General features: G+C 37.7%; 1 protein-coding gene across 5 annotated transcripts in view; it reads left to right on the top strand.

The window, feature by feature from the left end:
- KITLG (KIT ligand) overlaps nucleotides 1-17,803 on the top strand; it is a 55,775-nt gene that overhangs the window by 21,596 nt on the left and 16,376 nt on the right. For all 5 annotated transcript variants that reach the window (XM_059816153.1, XM_059816150.1, XM_059816151.1 and 2 more), the window contains exons 2-4: nucleotides 3,861-3,974; nucleotides 12,394-12,456; nucleotides 17,128-17,307. In XM_059816153.1, coding sequence (XP_059672136.1) covers nucleotides 3,861-3,974; nucleotides 12,394-12,456; nucleotides 17,128-17,307 — 357 coding nt within the window. The remainder of the gene's footprint in view (nucleotides 1-3,860; nucleotides 3,975-12,393; nucleotides 12,457-17,127; nucleotides 17,308-17,803) is intronic.

The following is a 17,803-nucleotide window of genomic DNA, read 5'->3' as shown; positions in this document are numbered from 1 at the left end:
CTTATTTAGCAATGTGGTATTCCCCTTGCCACTTTCCACTTAAGGAATTAGCTGAACATTAACCAGTGTGATTGAGTATCTTTGATAGCATAGTGTGAAAAAGATGCTAAAGCACTCATTCAGCAGCCTTTGTCAACACTCCAGATCATAAATGAAGAACATAAATGAAAAAGTTGTTGATTTACAACTGAAAGGATGGCCTTCAACACATTGGATCGCTAGCTAAGCCTCTAAAATGCTGTTAACTGAAATTATAGATTGTGGCTTATAAGCAATAATAAAAATCAATTGCAGAATGATCAGAAGAGTCTCCTTGAAATCTTTAATTTGAATTATCCTTTCCAGTCTAATCATTATTTTCTCCCTTTCACAAAAGCAACTTAAATATTCAGTATTTAAGGGATTTCAGATTATTAAAATAATTTAATAATTTTTGAGCCAAAAATAGGAAGAGACCTTTTGGTATATGGGTGTGCCTCCTTTCTGACATATATCTTCAATTTAATGCTGATAGATGATGTGTGATTAAATCCCATGGCCAGCTTTGAAAATCCCATTTTAGCTTAAAAGTAATTACATATGGAAATCTGTTATGAGTACTGTGTGGGTAACTTTCATTTATGCTTAGTAAAGTGTAAAACTGGAATCTCTATTTATAAAGCTGGTGTTTAAGCTTCCCTTTTGTTCTGTCCTTGATTTAATTCAGTCTGTTCAAGTTTTGCTCAAACAGAAGGTTTGGTCATTAGTAAACAACACAAAAATAGCTTAGCTCTTTGATCTATACAGTCCTTACATACAATGTGCCTGTAGGCGCGTGTAATGTAAATATTTTGTAAATGCAAATAATTAAAAGACTTTGGATAATAGGCATGTTGAAACTAGCAGTATTTTGCAGATTTTCAGTTCCAGTTGTATGACACAGGGAACAAATAAGCAAGAAAAACCTCAAATCATCTCAAAATTTACAAAGCATTTGTTTTTAATAGCAGTTATAAAAATTACTATGCTTTTAAATCCCATTATTTACATAGAAAAAAAGTGTATTCTTATTGATTTGCATAATTATAAAATGTGTAGTGATTTTAAGGTTCATGTATGGGTTGTCTTTAGATCCAGAAGTATGACAATTGACAAGATGCATCAGAGTTCTGGATTTATTTGGAGTGTGCTGCTGCTTTTATTAATATTACTCAGTTGATCTGGCAAAAAAGTATTTCCAGTTAAAGAGTTTTGTTACTTTTTTGATTATTAGACTGTTAGGTTAAACATCGTCCTATGACAGTAACACAAGTCGGTGAACAAATCCCATTTCCTTTACATACTACTCAGTATCAAGGAACCCAATAAAGAAGTCGATGATTTCTAGTGTGGACTCCATCTCCAAAGAGCACATCAGGGAAACATCCCTGAAACCCTGCGAGTTTAACTGCTAGTGTACTGTTTAACTCTGAAGGTAGAACTACTGTTTTTTTTAATTCTTGAAAGCAGTATAGTTAGTCCATTTTGGAGCTGGTTGTCATTAATTTCTTGCCTTTTTTATAACAATTTTGTTCCAGAAATCATAGTGGGGAAGTAGTCTGTTAACTTGAGGTCCCCTTTGGTTTCCTCTGTGATTCTGGAGCTTATGTGAGGAGAGGGAGATGTTTCTCTGACCACTTAAAGCTAGCTCTTAAACAACTTTGAGCTGTTATACACCGCAAGGAGCTCTCAAAGGTCCGTTCAGAAACTAGCAGCATCGCTGTCACTGCTATATGCAAAAGAGAGAAGCAGAGGTACAAACAGAACGAGGTTGGCCAAATTACTCAAGAGGAGGAATTGTCAGCAGAACCAGCTTCCCACATTTCAGGTCTCACTACCCTTTCATTGGAAAGCAGGGAACAGACACAGGGGTGTTGTCTCTTGTGTCTCGAGCGTGGCTCTGAGCCCGACAGCTTCATTGCATGTCCCGAGAGCATGGCTTGTTCATATATGTATAACTGGAAAGCTTTGTATAGCATCAGATACAGAGGTTTTGTAAGACTGTTAAGTACCTAACTTGAAGTTATTCTCAATTCTTCGTATAGGTAATTATTCTCAATAATTATTTGTACAAATATTAAACAAAGTATTTCTAAATGCTAGTTGTGTTGAAGCAAAAAGCATTCTCCAAAGGCATGCTGCATCCTGAATGTGTGCTTTGCTTAGAGTATTTTAGATTTCTTTGTGTGTAAGTCTACCCATTGTCATGATCCTGTGGTGTCTAAAGGTACAGTTTAGGGAAAGCCAAGTGCAGGCTCCACTGAAATGGGCAGTCCTGGCTTGTCCCACCTGTAACAGAGCATTTCTGCTGTCTCAGTTAAATAGCACAGGAAAACAAAAATGGAAATTGTCTGCCTGGTACAGCTGGCTAAACCATCTCATCGGTACCAGTGCAAGAGGCATGGGGAGGAGGCTAGATTGTCTTTTCCAGCAGCAGCCCACACTGGTTCTGCCTAAATGAGTCATATTCTAAGACAGCAAATGATCAGTTTTACTTGAGATGTAAGATACATATAAGATTTAAGGTATATAAGAGACAAGAGAGAGATTTGCTTGCCATTTAACATCTCAAGGGAAAGTGCCTGGCACTGTTCCATTATGTTTATGTAGTTCCCAAGCAATCTTTATCATCACGCTTTTTTAGGCCCTCTAGGTTACTACTTACTCTTTTAAATCTGTGATTTTCTCTCTCTGCTTTCCTAGGGAGCTTCGTCTATGTTGTTTGATTTGCTTTGGTCTTAAATTGAAAGTTTGGATAGTATTTGAAGGCAAGGCTGGAGACGGGAGCTCTCTACCTGTCACAGGGAATAGATGGGCCTGAAATGCATCTTAGTTTGTGCAAAAGCAAATTCTGGTCTCAGTCCTGCTCTCGTGGAGGCTCGGGAGCCTGCACAGGCAAATTCCATACTTGCAGTAAATGTACACCATCATCGGCTCTTGCTGACAGCTTCAGTCAGCTGGCACAAGAAGCTTCACAACCCGAGGCAACTTTCGATTATCCATAACTTAAATGCTTTAACATTCTGGAAATAAAGATTTGCAGCTTAAACTTGGCACGGGGCTCTGTGGGAAACCAGCGAAGCACAAGGAACAACAGAAGGCGAGGAAGTTCAGGCAGTGTAGCCAAGGAGACACCCAGGTGCATCGCAGCTAGTTGTCTGGTACTTTTCTGGCTGAGTCTCACAAGCCCGTGTGAGTACTGTACATTGCTGTTCCTAATAGGATTTAGGAGGGGAATGTAGTGCCAAAGCCAAGCTGCCGCTCCTGAGAGGCCAGGGCATGTCACTTAGAGAAAATGTATTATATTGCTGCTTGAGATCTCAGTATTTGGGCAGAGTCCAGTTGTGGTTTTGCTTGCAGTTTAAGTACCCAAATGTAGTGGCTGTTCTCCTTTTATCTTGCTGTGGTCTGGTATCGTTTTGTTCCTTATCAACCATTATCACATTAGAGGCACAGGTTTATCGAATACCTTATCAGGTGAGTGACGAGTATTTAGTTAGCTTTGGGTTGATGATGAAGAATGTTGCAAAGTTTGCCTCTTTCTCTTCTTTGGTATGTGTAAACTTTGCAGAAACTCGCCTAAGCAGGATCCTGCACAAGTAATCTGGTGGCTCAATACCAGGTTTACCATTATGACTCTAAAGGTACTTGCTTCCAGAAAAGATCAATTAAGTGCATTTCTGTGGATCCCTGTCATGAAGATTATACTACAGCGGTACGAGTATGTCCTCATAAAGGTTGAAGCGTATTGTTGCATCTAGACTTTGTATATGAAAACCATTACTACAGAGATTGCTTACTTGGGGTTTCTTGTGTCTTTTTTTTTTTTTTTTACTAAATAGACTTGGATTATCACTTGCTTTTGTCTTCAACTACTCCTACTTAATCCTCTTGTCAAAGCCCAGAGTTCCTGCGGGAATCCAGTAACAGATGATGTGAATGACATTGCAAAATTGGTAAGTAGCTTTTATTTTAAATTACTTTTTATGTTAAACAATAACCAGTGGCTAATGGCACTTACATTTTTAAGCAAAGTTAGAAAATCTATATTAGAACCAGGGGAGTATTAAAAAAAAAATAGTCCATCAACGTCTGTCACTTGATCAAAACCAAAATATTTATTGCAGAGACTGGAGAATAGTTTCAGAGAATAGTTCATTGAAGAGGTGACCTTCTTGACCAAGCTGCAGTGTGTGTACATATGTGTTTTCCTCTCTCCAAACTTCCATAAAAATTGTCAAAAGTCTTGATTTCCTCAAACATTGTCCGGGATCAGATTGCTTCCCATGCAGATGAAAGATTCTTGTCTTTTTGTTATTGATTTGCATGGAGCAGACTGGTGGCAAACACAACTGAAATGAACCAGAAGTCTTTACCTTACTTCTGTATATGGGAAATTTGTGTCATCTATAAAAATAGTATGATATTAGACGTCGTTGTAGCAATCAAGGCAATAACAACTGAACAGCTCTTACAGTCTTTAGGTGTGAGTGGGCTACATTCATTATGTGTTTCTCTACTTGCTGTACCTAGAAGTTTAAGTCTGAAGGACTCACGGCTTTGTATGAGAACTGAATTAATTTAAGGACATTTTAACTGTTACTTAATTGAACGCTGCATTAACCTGAAAAACTGCCTCTCCTTGTGTGAAGTCAGTTCGTATTTAATTCCACTGAAGTAAGTGATTATGCTAACTTGCAGTAGTGCAGGATCTAGCACCAAAGGTTTTAAGAAATAATATATACTGAACACTTAACAAGCATGCCTTCATCTACATGTTGACTTCAGTTGAAAATTATGGCTTCATTACAAAAAAACAGTTGCAATACCAGCATTAATATTATCAAACACTTAATTTGGAGTCCCTTGCATTTGGTGCCAGTGCAGTGTTCTTAACTTGTTTTCTTTGGGCATTGTTATATACATTGGCACGTAGTGTAAGTCTCTGGGGTGCTCTGTAGTCCTACTCAGATGCTGAGTGCTTCACATTAGTCCCTTTAGGCAGAATTCTGAAGTATTGGCATGTTTATTCAAGATAATATTTCATCTCTTGTAAGAGTATTAAGCTTTGATTTAAACCTGTTGAAAGCATGACAGAACAACAGAACTCCTGTGAGGGCTGGTGAAATTGTCTAGTACAGGGTTAGCAATAACTTTTTGTCAGTTATGTATCCTGAGAACAAACGTTTTAACTTTCCCTTTAGTACAATTTAAACTTCAAGAATGTATAAATACAGGTTACAAAAATGTGCAGCAGCTTGAGCAATCACACTTTGCTTTTGAGATAAATTATGAAAGAAATTTAATATCATAAAAATTAAGTTAGTCTTTATTTTGACTGTGACTTTCTGTATCATGTTCCTCCATCCTCCTCCAGACCAGTCCAACAACTGCAGTTCTTGCACATATCCCTGCAGCACTATGTTTCCATACCCCCACCCTCCTCTACATCCCCTCTTAGTTCTCCACATGCAGCATGGTTGCTAGTTCCCTCCCATGACCCCTGGGCATGATGCCTACCTGGGCAACGTTTTGAGCGCTTGCTGGATTTATACCCCCTATTGCTTGGGCTGATGGCTGGGCACGCTGGACTTCCTGTGGTGACTGTTCTGGTGTACGTGCTGCTTGTCCTGGAAGAAAACCTCTGCCAACTCTCCAGGTTGCACTGCGCTTCTGCTGCTGCCAAGCCTGAGCAGAGTAGGGTAGAGCTGAGCTCCTCCAGCTACTCCTCAGTGAGGATGCTGCACGGTCCTTCTCCTGACTTACACCCATACCTTTCAGATCTCTCTACCAAATGCAAAATTTGTGTGAAGTTAACATAGATTTTTCATGTGGAAATAATTTCTATAAAGCCACTTGAGAATTGAAAGGATAATATGGAAATAAGTTTAGTATCTATCTTGAATTTAGTATAAGAACTCTTGGTTTCAATTAAACTGACTATATTGCAAGTTGGTCATTCTCTTTTGAATTGCTACACCATGACAACTTAACATTGAGAACAAAATGAAAAAAAATATAATAAGGTTTAAAGTATTTAAAAAAAAATCACTAGCTGACAGTGTGAATACGAGAAGGAAGAAATTCACAGAGAATACTGACGGATCACATTACTTTGCTAAAAAGTACAATTTTTTTATGCTATATGGGGTATATCCTTGGTGCATATAATATGGACTCCAACATGATATTGCTTAAAAATATAATTCAGGAGACTCTACAACTCTTGTAAATTACTATAAATGTTTTTGTACCACTTCTGCTTTTTGAAACAAAATATACTCATTGAATTAAGGAATAATATTCTGATGACTTACATCTTCAAAATTAGACATAGCACCGATAGGTGGTTGGGTACTTTATTGATCCTATTGGCCTTTAAAAGTCTTATTCCTCTGCTGATCCAAAGAGTTTGTGCCAGTAGGACATAGTGTCTTCAGTAAATGTCCTCTCCTTTCACAATGAGAACCAATTGTAGCACCGAGGATTTCAACGAAGCTAATGTTATGTGTACAGTTATTGCCCATGGTTATTGTGATGTTATCCACAAGCTCTGTCACGCTTGCTGAGAGTGCTATGACAGTTGTTTCTACAGGCTTTCTCCTCGGCTACACTGTCATGTTCTTTAAACCCTTTTGTCCACAGTCATGAGTATAGTCCTGTATCTGTGTGCAACAAACTAGCCGTTCAGCAGTAGTACACAAGTCCCATCATTTAGCTTAGGATATTGGCCTCTCTTCCTCCTGTCTCATCACAAATACTCAAGACATCAGCTTAGATTCAGTATGGCCTGAATCCTCCACTGAGGTGGATTATGAGCTCTTCGTCTCCCCAAAATATTAGTCTTCCCTGGGCCTTTTCTCCTCACTGTAAAGGTGTATCACCATCTCTCCCCAGCCATTCAGGTCTAGAACAAAGGTGTCCATTTTGGCTCTTGCCACTTCACAGACCTTTGTAAGTTCACTTCTAAAACCGCCATTGTTTCTTGTGTCATAACAGGAAAAAATGTTTTTGTAGCTCTCTGTCGATACAAATTCAATTTTCTTCCAAATTCTTGGTGGATAAAAATCCAGTCTACTGAAAAGTCTTTTTCTGGCTTTGACTTCTATAATTTTGCCCTTCTGTCTATTAATTTGCTGCTCTGATCCTGTATCTTCTAATATTTCCATCAAGCTGTTGCTCCTGGTTTTTCATTATCAACAGCAAGCTTCTTGGTTTTGTCTTCAAAGGCACTAATTATTAACACTGCCTGTGATGTCTTAACACATGCTGAGTTTGCCTTCTTGTCCTAGCTTCTCCTCATTATTTCTATGGTATCTGTTATGCTGTTCGTGGCTGCAGGAAGGATGCTCCTTGATGAACTCCAGGCAGATTCTCATCCTCTTCCTATCTCATGCTAAAATTCTTTGCAGCATGAATCCATGTCCCTCTTCTTTCTTTTTCCTACTCTGTTCTTCCCTACCTCTACCGCAGTTCACCTACAGCTTGCAAAACTGTGCCACAATTCCCTACCAAACTCTTTTGCCTGTAGCTTGATACAACCTAGTCTTCATTTATTCGGCTCTGGGCTTCTTGTTCCAAGTACTGTAAACCACCCATATCACTGGTAGAAAACCCCTGAGCATGGCTGTGGCTGTGTTCTGCTTGACTGTATTGTATTCTAGGACTATGAGAAGAACATGCCCCAGTCAATACTTTATGTGAATATAGACCAGGGATGTCTACTAAGCCTAATCCATTGGAGGATAAATAAGGCACACTGCGCAGTGCCTGAAAATGTGGGTCATTTGCCTAATCAACTTTGTGTTGAGTAATAAATTGAGGACAGATGTATGGTGTAGCTAGTTTTCAGTGGTGTTAATCTGGATTTTCACTAGCATCATACCAGACTCATACCAGAAGCTAGAATTGGAAAGAAAGAGGTTCAATAACAATAAAGTTTCTGAGCATTAATCAACCTAAGACCAAACCAGACTGGTATCTGTTCATACAAAAATGACTTGTATTTTCTGTAAGATTAGATTTATACAAATCTTTATAGTATAATTTTGTCATATGAAGAATATATCCTAAGTAAAATTATTTTAAGAAGCAAAGAACAATTGAACAATCATTTTTTGTTTGTTTTTTAATAGTGAGAACTTTAAAAGAGCATAATTTCATACCTATAGAGAACGAAAGTATTTAGAGAGTATTAATTTTGCATTACTAGTCACTTCAACTCCTGCTTCTTTTTTAACGAAGATATCTGGAGGGAAACTCATTACTTGATGAACAAATGTTCCATATTATGAAACTGTAATTGGAGCACCTGTCAATAAAACCTGTCCCCATTGTTCTTTTCAGCACAGTAAGTCAGCGGAAAGCTGCATTGCTGTGATTGTGACTCTGATTTTGCCTAAGAATTAGGAATTTGTTGTATATATGTTTGTTAAATATGAACATCAAACCTACATATAATAGAATTTTCACTGAGCTGTGCAGCATATATAAAATGTACCTACATAATTTGGTTTCCTCCATTAACAAAATCTAAGATACCTCTTCTTCCACAATCTACTTCTATAAGGCATTTTTTTTCTTTTGAATGTTGAAAGCCCAAACAATAGTCAGCATTTACTGACCAGGTTGCTTGTATGAGACATGCTGTTTCAAACACTCTGCCTTCACATCGCATCTTTGCTGTAAATGTGTACTTTACACTCTCTGCAACATTTGATAGTTATTTTTAAATGGATCTAACTCTCCTGAGTGAAGGGGTTATAAAAAAATGATCCAGTGTTGTTATCCTGCAAATAATCTGCCACTATGGCTGTAAGAAGTGTGAACGGAAATTGTTAGCATGTTGTCTTAAGCCAAATGATGAGGATTTTATTAACTGCTTCATTAGCAGATGAGATAGAGTAGATTGCAGAGATGATGGACAGAAAGTGGAAGCTCCTGCAGGAAAAGAAAAGCCAGGAATGTAAAGAAGGGAGATGCAGAGGTGTTAAAGAGTAGGAAAAGGGGAATGACAAAGAGAGAAATGGGAGGTAGAAATGGTAGCCAAAAGGAAAGCATGGTTTTCCCATCATAAGCCTCAGAGTAAAAAACAAATCACTGACAATGGCAAATGGTAATTCTTACTTTATTAACTTACTTTATCTTTGATCTGTGTAAAAAAAAAATACATATATGCTTGTCTCCTTAAAATTTTCGGAACAGTCACAATAAAGACAATTTCCAAGAGCAGTACCCCTCATTTCAAAGCACTTGACTGCAGAGATAGGTCATCTCTCTTATGTTCTGCTGTTGCGATGAAAGAGTAGTTTATGGAACCCAAATGGCTTTTACAACATCCCTTTTTCATCTCCCTCTATCTGACCATGAGCATATTTTAAAAGTGTATTTGGGTTATGCAGTGTTAACAGTGCTGTATTAAATATTCAGACCTTTGTATGTCAAAAGGAATCTTACATTCCCCAGTTTGAGATTTTGTTACAATTGGGAATATAGCACTTAATGTTGGGTTTATATGGATTTAAAGACATAAGTCTGGATTCCCTGTTCCTCACCTCTTCTCAGAGCCTGATAGGATTTCTACAACCACACCCACCCACTAAATCAGATAAACTTTTTGTGACATTTTAATCGCAATGCAAGGTTCTTCTAGTTCTATACATTACTTTCCAAGATTATCAGTTGATGTTCTCTATAATCATCCAAACTGTTACTTTTGCTTAAACCAAGGTAAGTCATGCAGGCAGGTGTTTTGTTGCCCCCAAATTTGTCACTGTAGTTAAGGAGTTGAGTACAGGAACCCAAAAGCTCTTCCAGGACTCAGGGAGTTTCAAGGGACAGTCCCTTTCCATTCCCCTTTGCTTAGGCAGCTCAGAGCCCCCTTGTCCTCTGCCTCTTGTTGGGAGCCACAGCAGTCAGGCACCCCTCACAGAGAGGGTAGGCAGAGTCTTTTCGTTCCTTTAAGGATCATTTCAGAAGTTGAAAATCAAGTGGTTGGTTTTGGATCATAGTCTTGGTGGTTAGTCTTCAGCGAAATTTCAAGATTCATTTCAGACAAGCAAGAAAGTACAAAATGCACAGATTTTGTACAAACATATCCTTCACTCTTACATCAGGGGCTCTACCCTATTTTCTGTGTGTGACTTGGGAAGTCCAACTGGGACACAAATATAATTCCCTCGCTTTGACTGAGCTCCATCATTTGCCATCAGCAGAGCATCTGGCATGTGGAGTTTAATCAATAAAACTTTAACAAGTTGTTTCATCTTGAGGCAGGGCATGCATTTTGTGTTTGACACCTTCCCCCCAGTCATCTTCATTTTTAGTAGTAAATTCGAAAATATCTTTTCTGATTCACAGTCTGTCAAGGAGAAAAATATCTGAGGCTTTGTTTGAGAAGCTGTAAGAGATATTGGGCAGCTACATTTTTTTAACTGTGCATGAAAAGTGCTTGACAGGCTCTGATGCCAGTAAAGTAGATTGTATACATAATGCATATCAATTCTTGTAGTGTTCATTGATTTGGAACAAATTTAATCTTCCAGTGACCTTTCTTAAAGAACGGTGCTTTTGCTGACATTGCTAAGTATTGAATCCCTCTAGAGTGAGTATGGGAAACTCTGCACATACAGTAGCATCTTCACTATCTTTGCTGCTTGAAGTGCTGCTAATCCTACCTCTCTAGGCATGCAAAGGAAACTGGAAAAGAAACTGGATTACCTATTAAGGTGTCATGATGTCAGGATGTTTTTAGAGGAAGCAAAAATATACAAAAAATGTGGATGAGTATTTAGAATAAATCAGATGCTCTAAAGAAAGAACAAATGTATTGTGATATTTTTCAGTATTTATAGCATCTTGAATCAACTCCCCAAAATGCCAGGTAAATAGAAATTGATATAGAGAATTTTAGTGGCACTTCTGCAACTGCTGCATTGGGAATATGTAGGTATAAAAATAAAAAAGAAAAAACAAAATTGATCTATGGAAAGGAATTTAGCAAGTTTATTTGTATAAAACTTGTTTTTTAAAGCTGTAGGTTGATCATTGTAGATGTCATTGAACTGAAAGATTGTGGCTCAGGCCATGTTGTAAATAAAAAAATGTTTGGAATTCACTGGTGACTGACTGCATAAGTATTGTCCTTGGTCATTTCTAGAATCATATAATTTTGAAATTGCTGTTTTAATTTTTAATTGAAACTAATTTTTAATTAACAAATAAAACATTCTGTTGTGTCAAACAAAATACTACCTAAAAACTGGACAGGAAAAAAATAATCCCTGTGCTGGTTGCTATAGCAGCAGAATCAGAAGCAGCCATAACAGAATAATCTTTAACACAAAGAAGTAGAAATGCTTTGCTGAGTATAAGTATAAATTCTGGTTCACCAAAGGAATTATATGTGTGCTTATTGTCTTTTGACTAAATGGATTTCAAACCAGGATGGGAAATACCAATTGAATCTTTCATTGATAGAAAAGAAAATAGATTTGCTGTATCACTAAGCATCATAGTATTGGTAAACCTTTTGAAAAAAGTACTGAAGAAGACATTGTGGATCATGGGAGCATCTCCCTCTTCATCTCCCCATTCAGCACATTCCCCAGATGATCAACCACGTCTCATTGTAGTTTTGGATCCCATCTGTGGCAGATTGCATTGTGTAATTCAATGAGGACCCTTCTTCCACTCCTTGTCCTTGCTTCAGATACCTTGTACTCACCCACATCTGCAAAGCCATGCTCAGCTTACACGTGTGGAATCTCTCCTTTGCCCCAGGACATTGCTATGATATAATTATATTGCTCATCATTAGTAAGACGCACAGCTTCAAAGTTAAAAGTTGTGCTCAAGTGTTTTTCTGACCTGGTACATAACTAAGCACAAGGCAGGCAAGTATTTTTTTAGGTTCAGATGCTTGCTGAAGTTGGATATTATTTGAAGGAGAAAGGTTTAGAGACTACTAGGTCCTCTGCTCTTTGGAGTGGTTGGGTTTATATAGAAATTCTCACATAAACACTTCAAGACGTGCCATTAAAAGAGGAAAATGCAATGGAGTTTCTGCAGTAATGAATAACCTCAGATCACTTCTCCTCACCACATTACTGACTTTAATTCTGCTGGGAAGTGGTAGCATTGAACATGATTATGTCCGATCTGGGAATGTTACAGAGGTGTGGAAAGATGCTTCACTTGTGAGCAAATAAGAGTCAGTAGCAGTTCCACAGGAAACTGAGTATGTAAACTTTTGTACCTGGTAGGTTACTGAAAATTTGCGTTGAATATTTGATAGATTTTGTTGAATATAGTGATGGAAATTAAGTCTTACTTTGTGTAGTCAGTAATAACATTTTTATTATCTGTTTATTGTAGGTTGGAAATCTCCCAAATGATTATATGATAACCCTTAAATATGTCCCGAAGATGGATAGTCTGGTATGTACAACCACTTCAAGTTAATCCCAATAAAATAGCCCACTGGAATCAGTGATGGCCGTAACGTTTTGTACCTAGTCCTATGGTTTAGTAAGTTACAGTTAAATAATGGTTATTTCACTTTTCATACGCTTCGCAAGTATTCATTTAAAAGAAATGTAGAGAGATTCCTACAGTCACTTAAAACCTTTTTAATTACAAGAATCTTGGAAAAATGTTTCTTCATATTAAAATTTTTAACATTTTCTCCAGAAAAAGTCAAACTATGGTATTATTTCATCATGTCAATTGAAAATTGTTGCTTTCTTAAAGAAGTAGTTTCTTTCTAATTGTACTTTGGAATATACTGTAGAATGTCCTTCTTTTTTCAGCCAGTGGAAATGCCATTAAAGCACAACAAATACTGAGTAGCCATTAAAGAGAACGCTAAGTTCAGCAAATGGTAGTGTCACTAACTAAACAAACCGGTAGAAAGTGAGGACATTATTTCATTCAAACATGCTTTGTATTATTCTCTCTATATAATCCCATAGTTAATATAATACATAGTGATACATAATACATAATTAACATAATACATAGTGATACTTTCAAATAAGCATCATCTACCTTCTTTAAAATTTTATAACATTTTGTATTAAAAACTTTTTCATATTATCTTATTGTTTATTCTACTAAATATTTTTGATGGTTTTCCTTAATTTAAAAAAAAAAATTTTTAGAATGATGCATTGAAAATGCTCTCTTGGTTGTTGCATACACTGCAAGAAAAAGGAGAGAAGGAAACAAAGTGGAAGTAGAAATTATGCTGAACGCTATACTGTACTATATTGTTTTAAGGAAAGAAAAAAGTAAGAAAAGGACTAGTTTGTCAGTTAAACTGAACAATATTGTGCCTGTCTTAAGAATGAATCATTGTACACATACATCAGTAGATGGAAATCATCTGGTAGATGTAAGAAGCTGTTCTTGTGTCTGCACAAAGTTTTCATTATGAAAATCCAATTTGTGTGCGATACACATATAAAAATGCATCCTGTCCTATAAAAATGAAGCCAATCTAGCAGTATTCCCTATTGATTTTGGAGAACAATGCCAGAAGCAACATTTTTTCAGTCCTGAATAACAAGAAGATAGCTGGAGGAAAAGGAGGCTATGGGATAGTGAAGGGCCCTGAGCTGTGAGGTTATGAGGTATTATGGCAGATCTGGTAGTGTTCTTATGAGTTTTGTTGGAAGCTCGAGGCTTTTAGTAAAACTTCAAGTATTTTAGAAAACCCAGTGTAAATTTGATTTCTAGACAGAAAAACTCTGCAGAAAAAAGGCTATGGAAGTCAGGTACTAGATGCTATCTAATATAATTAAAACTAAAGGAAAAATTCCCATTTCTGAAAATAGCCAATATCCAGAGAAAAAGTAAGACTGGCTGCCACCATTCACCGGCTGCAGTGCTTTTTGAAATTCAATGATTTTGGTGCCTGATGTGATGAGATTCATGTCCGTGGAGGACAGCCATAGGTAGCCCAAGCCCTCCTTCCCAGCCCCTGGGATGAATGCAGCAGCTGACAGGCAAGAGCCAGGCTGGATCGGGGCTGTTCCCTCTGCTGCGCTCCTGGGGAGGTTTGCACTGCAGATGAAGAAGGCTAGGGAGCCTGCTTGAGCTATGAGTCCTGGGCGTTCTCACTGCTTAACTCTTACCTCAGTTTGTGGTTCTGTTTTGGCTGCCAGTATGCAGTTTCTTTTCTATAGTTTAAATGCCATGTCATCTTGCTGCATCGTATCCAGAAACTTAGATCCAGTGTACGTTTACGACGAGTGGCCAAGAAATAAATAGCAATAAGAGAGGTTCAGAGCTGGGATTTCCCTATTCCCTTTACTCATACGCCACTTCAGTCGTGGTGGTGGAAGGTGCAGCTCTTGGCCACGTGCCTTCTCAGGAGGAAGTATTCAGCGGTATGCACATCCCACTTTGCCAAATTCCTCTCTGGGGATTTCAGGTTGTGTTACGCATACCACAGCAAAGGCTGGCTGAATAAGTAGGTTTTTCTCTGGGTTCTGCAAGGTCCCTGCAAGCTGGGAAACCCACAGATTTGCATAAGGCAAATGCCCTTTGTTCAGCTGTGAAAGGATTGAAACAATGCCCTGCAATTTTTTTCAATAGATTTCAATCTTCAGTGCGTGCATGAAGTGGGAAATGTACCCAAGGTAGCAAGTCTCAAATGTAGATGACTAAAGGTAGGAAGGCAGGGTGAATGCAAAGCAGATGGGAAGCCAGTGTAGTGCATGTAACAGGAACAGACTGACCCAATCCATTAAACAGAAGGGTTCTTGCATTATGCACTAGCTCAAGGCATCTGAGTGGCTTTAAAAGTAGTCTCGCACGAAGTGAACTGTGTAGTCTGACCTGAAGGTTAAAAGGCAAAAATGACAGCATCAGGGGCTGAACTCAGAAGAGGAGATAAACTTCAAACTTTTAGATATATGTAGAAAGAAAAAGCTAAATGAGGACTACCTGGAAGTACAAGGGAAGTCAGGTTTGCAGTTGCCCTAAAATGTAAATCTTGGTCAAAGTTTACACAAAAAAAGCAGAGTTAAACTTCCTTTTCTCCTTGCAAACAAGTCACATTTCTCAATCTCAGCAGTTTGATCCCTGTGTTTGGTAGGTATTGAGATAGCAAGTGATTGCACAGCTTGATATTACTGAAAAGAAAATTTAAAGCTTTCATGAAATACAGCGTTGTAGGTCAGAACGGTTCAGTCAGAGGAGACTCCCCCGCACATGCTAAATCGTGGGAGCAACAAAATAGATTCCCTGCTGGAATCACCAAATGCTTACTAGGAGAAGCTGCCAGAGGAGATTGCACACCCACAAAACCTCAGAGGAAAAGGGTTTCCAGGTTTGCAGTTCGGGGAAGCACAGAAGTTCTGTGTCCGTGTTCCTACACCAAAGCAGAGGAAAACGCATTGTCTGTCTCGTGAGGGCAATGGGACACGGCACAACACATGCTGCTTGAACGGAGTACATTTCAACAAGCTGTCTCTGATTTATTTGCTTCTGCCCCTCTTCTCCCATTGTGCTTGAAGGAAAAAAGGGAAGCAGAATCAAGCCAAACGCCATCCATTTCACATTTTGATTCATTCTTTTTTAAGTCATTGTTGAGACAATTACAGAAGGTGATAATACTGACTTGACACTTGTTACCAGTGTGTGAGAGAGTTGTACACAAAAGTGAAAAGTCAGGTGGAGCTGAACAATGCGTTTGCATCTGGTTCTTTAAGCCTGGACGCGTAATAGTCTGGTTAGTCTTTGAAAGCATGAAGTGTGTTTTTCCTCATCAAAAACATCTACACATCAAGGCAGAACAACACCTGTTGTCACCAAGAAAGTAATTTGTCGCCAAGTGATTATATTGATAGCAGTGGATAATTTTTTTTTTTTAAATAAAGAATCTGTATGCAGTTTTATTGCCGAAATTGAGTAAAATGAGATTAAGTCTAGAAGCGGATAAATTGCCAAACATTTGCTGTGCGTTGCAGAAGGTGGAGTGGATGGATTCGGTGGATGCTGCTCATCCACTGGGCAGCAATTAGAAACTGGTTTAGTGATACTGAGAGTACTTAGGGGTTACTGGGCCAAGACCTTCATATCTGGCAGGCTTTAATGATCCTGAGACATTTTCAACCATTGAAAAAATAGCTTCACATATGGAACAAATTCCCATAACAATTACCATTAAACATTCAGCATTTATGGGGAAGAGATTTCCAGGTACATGTTGCAGTGTGACTAACGCATTACCTGTATTTTTGCTGACCATATTGAGTTAGGGTTTTTCCTGGGCTGGGTAGCTTTTTATTTACTTGACTACTGTTATGGAAATCTACGTAAAAGAAGTTAATGACTTCCTCTAAGGCAGCAAGATGAATGACCAGGTTTCAATCACATAAACAGCTGTACAAACTTTATCTGCAAACTAATTGCATACGTGTCAGTGAAACAATTTGAGCTCTATTCCAGTGGGACAGAGGTAGCAGATACCGCAACAGGCTGTGCAGAACCCTTTTGTCAGTGAAAACTCAGGAGAAGAAAGACTTTTAGGTCTAGAAACTGTTCTCAGGAATGGCATTTAGTGAAAGAGGGAGTTAACTAAGCTAACTTGTTTAAAGGTGGATAAAAGCACACATGGAATTCATACAAAATGTTTACAGAAACCTTCCTCAGAAGAGATTTAAATCAAGGATCTTTGGGCTTAACTGAGTCATGAAAACTGAAATTGGTTTAAAGAAAGTCTGGTGAAAATTGTCAAAGCAGTAGTTATTTAAAAAAAATAAATAGGTTAATGAAAGCGTGAAAGAAGGTTCATAGTAGTATGTCCCAAGACTCAAACTGTCAACAGTGTGATGCTTAGCACTCATTAAGAATTTGATGAAGGGATGGCATTTAACAGACAACCATAAATATGTCAGTATCAGTGACAATAGAAATTTTACCAAAAGCACTGAAGAGAAAGTTGGCCACACTAAAGAATATGAATTTTAATTTAGACTTTTAAGATAATTTAAATTGGAAAGAACAGTCTAATCTACTTTTGTACATTGAGCTGCTTAACCAGTTCTTGCAGAAGTCTGATATTTAGCCTACCTATCTGTTCCTCTTTTTATTCCCTGACAGCCTGATCACTGTTGGTTGCATTTGATGGTGCCTGAATTTTCAAGGAGTCTACATAATCTTCTCCAGAAATTTTCAGATATTTCAGATATGTCTGATGTTTTAAGCAACTATTCAATCATCAATAATCTCACAAGGATAATTAATGATCTTATGGCATGCCTAGCTTTTGATAAAAATAAGGTAATCTTATACAGAGTTTCTACTTTTATGCTGGATATTTTTATTTGAACTTTCTGCTGCACAGTACTCAGCAATAGTTTAAAAATGTTCAAAGCTTCATTAGATTTGTTCTCATTTCTATTCCTGTACATCTGAAATCCTACTTTGTTTAGAAATGCACTAAGTACACTGTGCTAATGTTGGCTAGTTGTTATCTCCTGTTTCAAAGGAAAATGGCTTACAAGGAATTAGAGTATATACAATGACCTGTATATGGTTATTTAAGTAGTCAAAAATGTAACCGTCATCTTTAAGATAATTAATTCATTCTGGTCTGTTTGAAACTGGAAGAAATCTTCTTTGTGCATTCAGCTTAAATTACTCATTTTGCTAGCAATCCTGATGTAAATTTAAAGATGATGTGGCTGAAGCTATTAATATACTTTTAGAATGTATCATAGCGTGTGAAGCTCTGAAAGCTTCACCATGGTTTAATGAATTTTTATATGAAGACACA

The sequence above is a fragment of the Gavia stellata genome, chromosome 4, assembly GCF_030936135.1.
Source record: "Gavia stellata isolate bGavSte3 chromosome 4, bGavSte3.hap2, whole genome shotgun sequence".
Taxonomy (NCBI): domain Eukaryota; kingdom Metazoa; phylum Chordata; class Aves; order Gaviiformes; family Gaviidae; genus Gavia; species Gavia stellata.
Note: the sequence above shows the minus strand (reverse complement) of the source record. Positions and strands in the feature narration are given on the sequence as shown.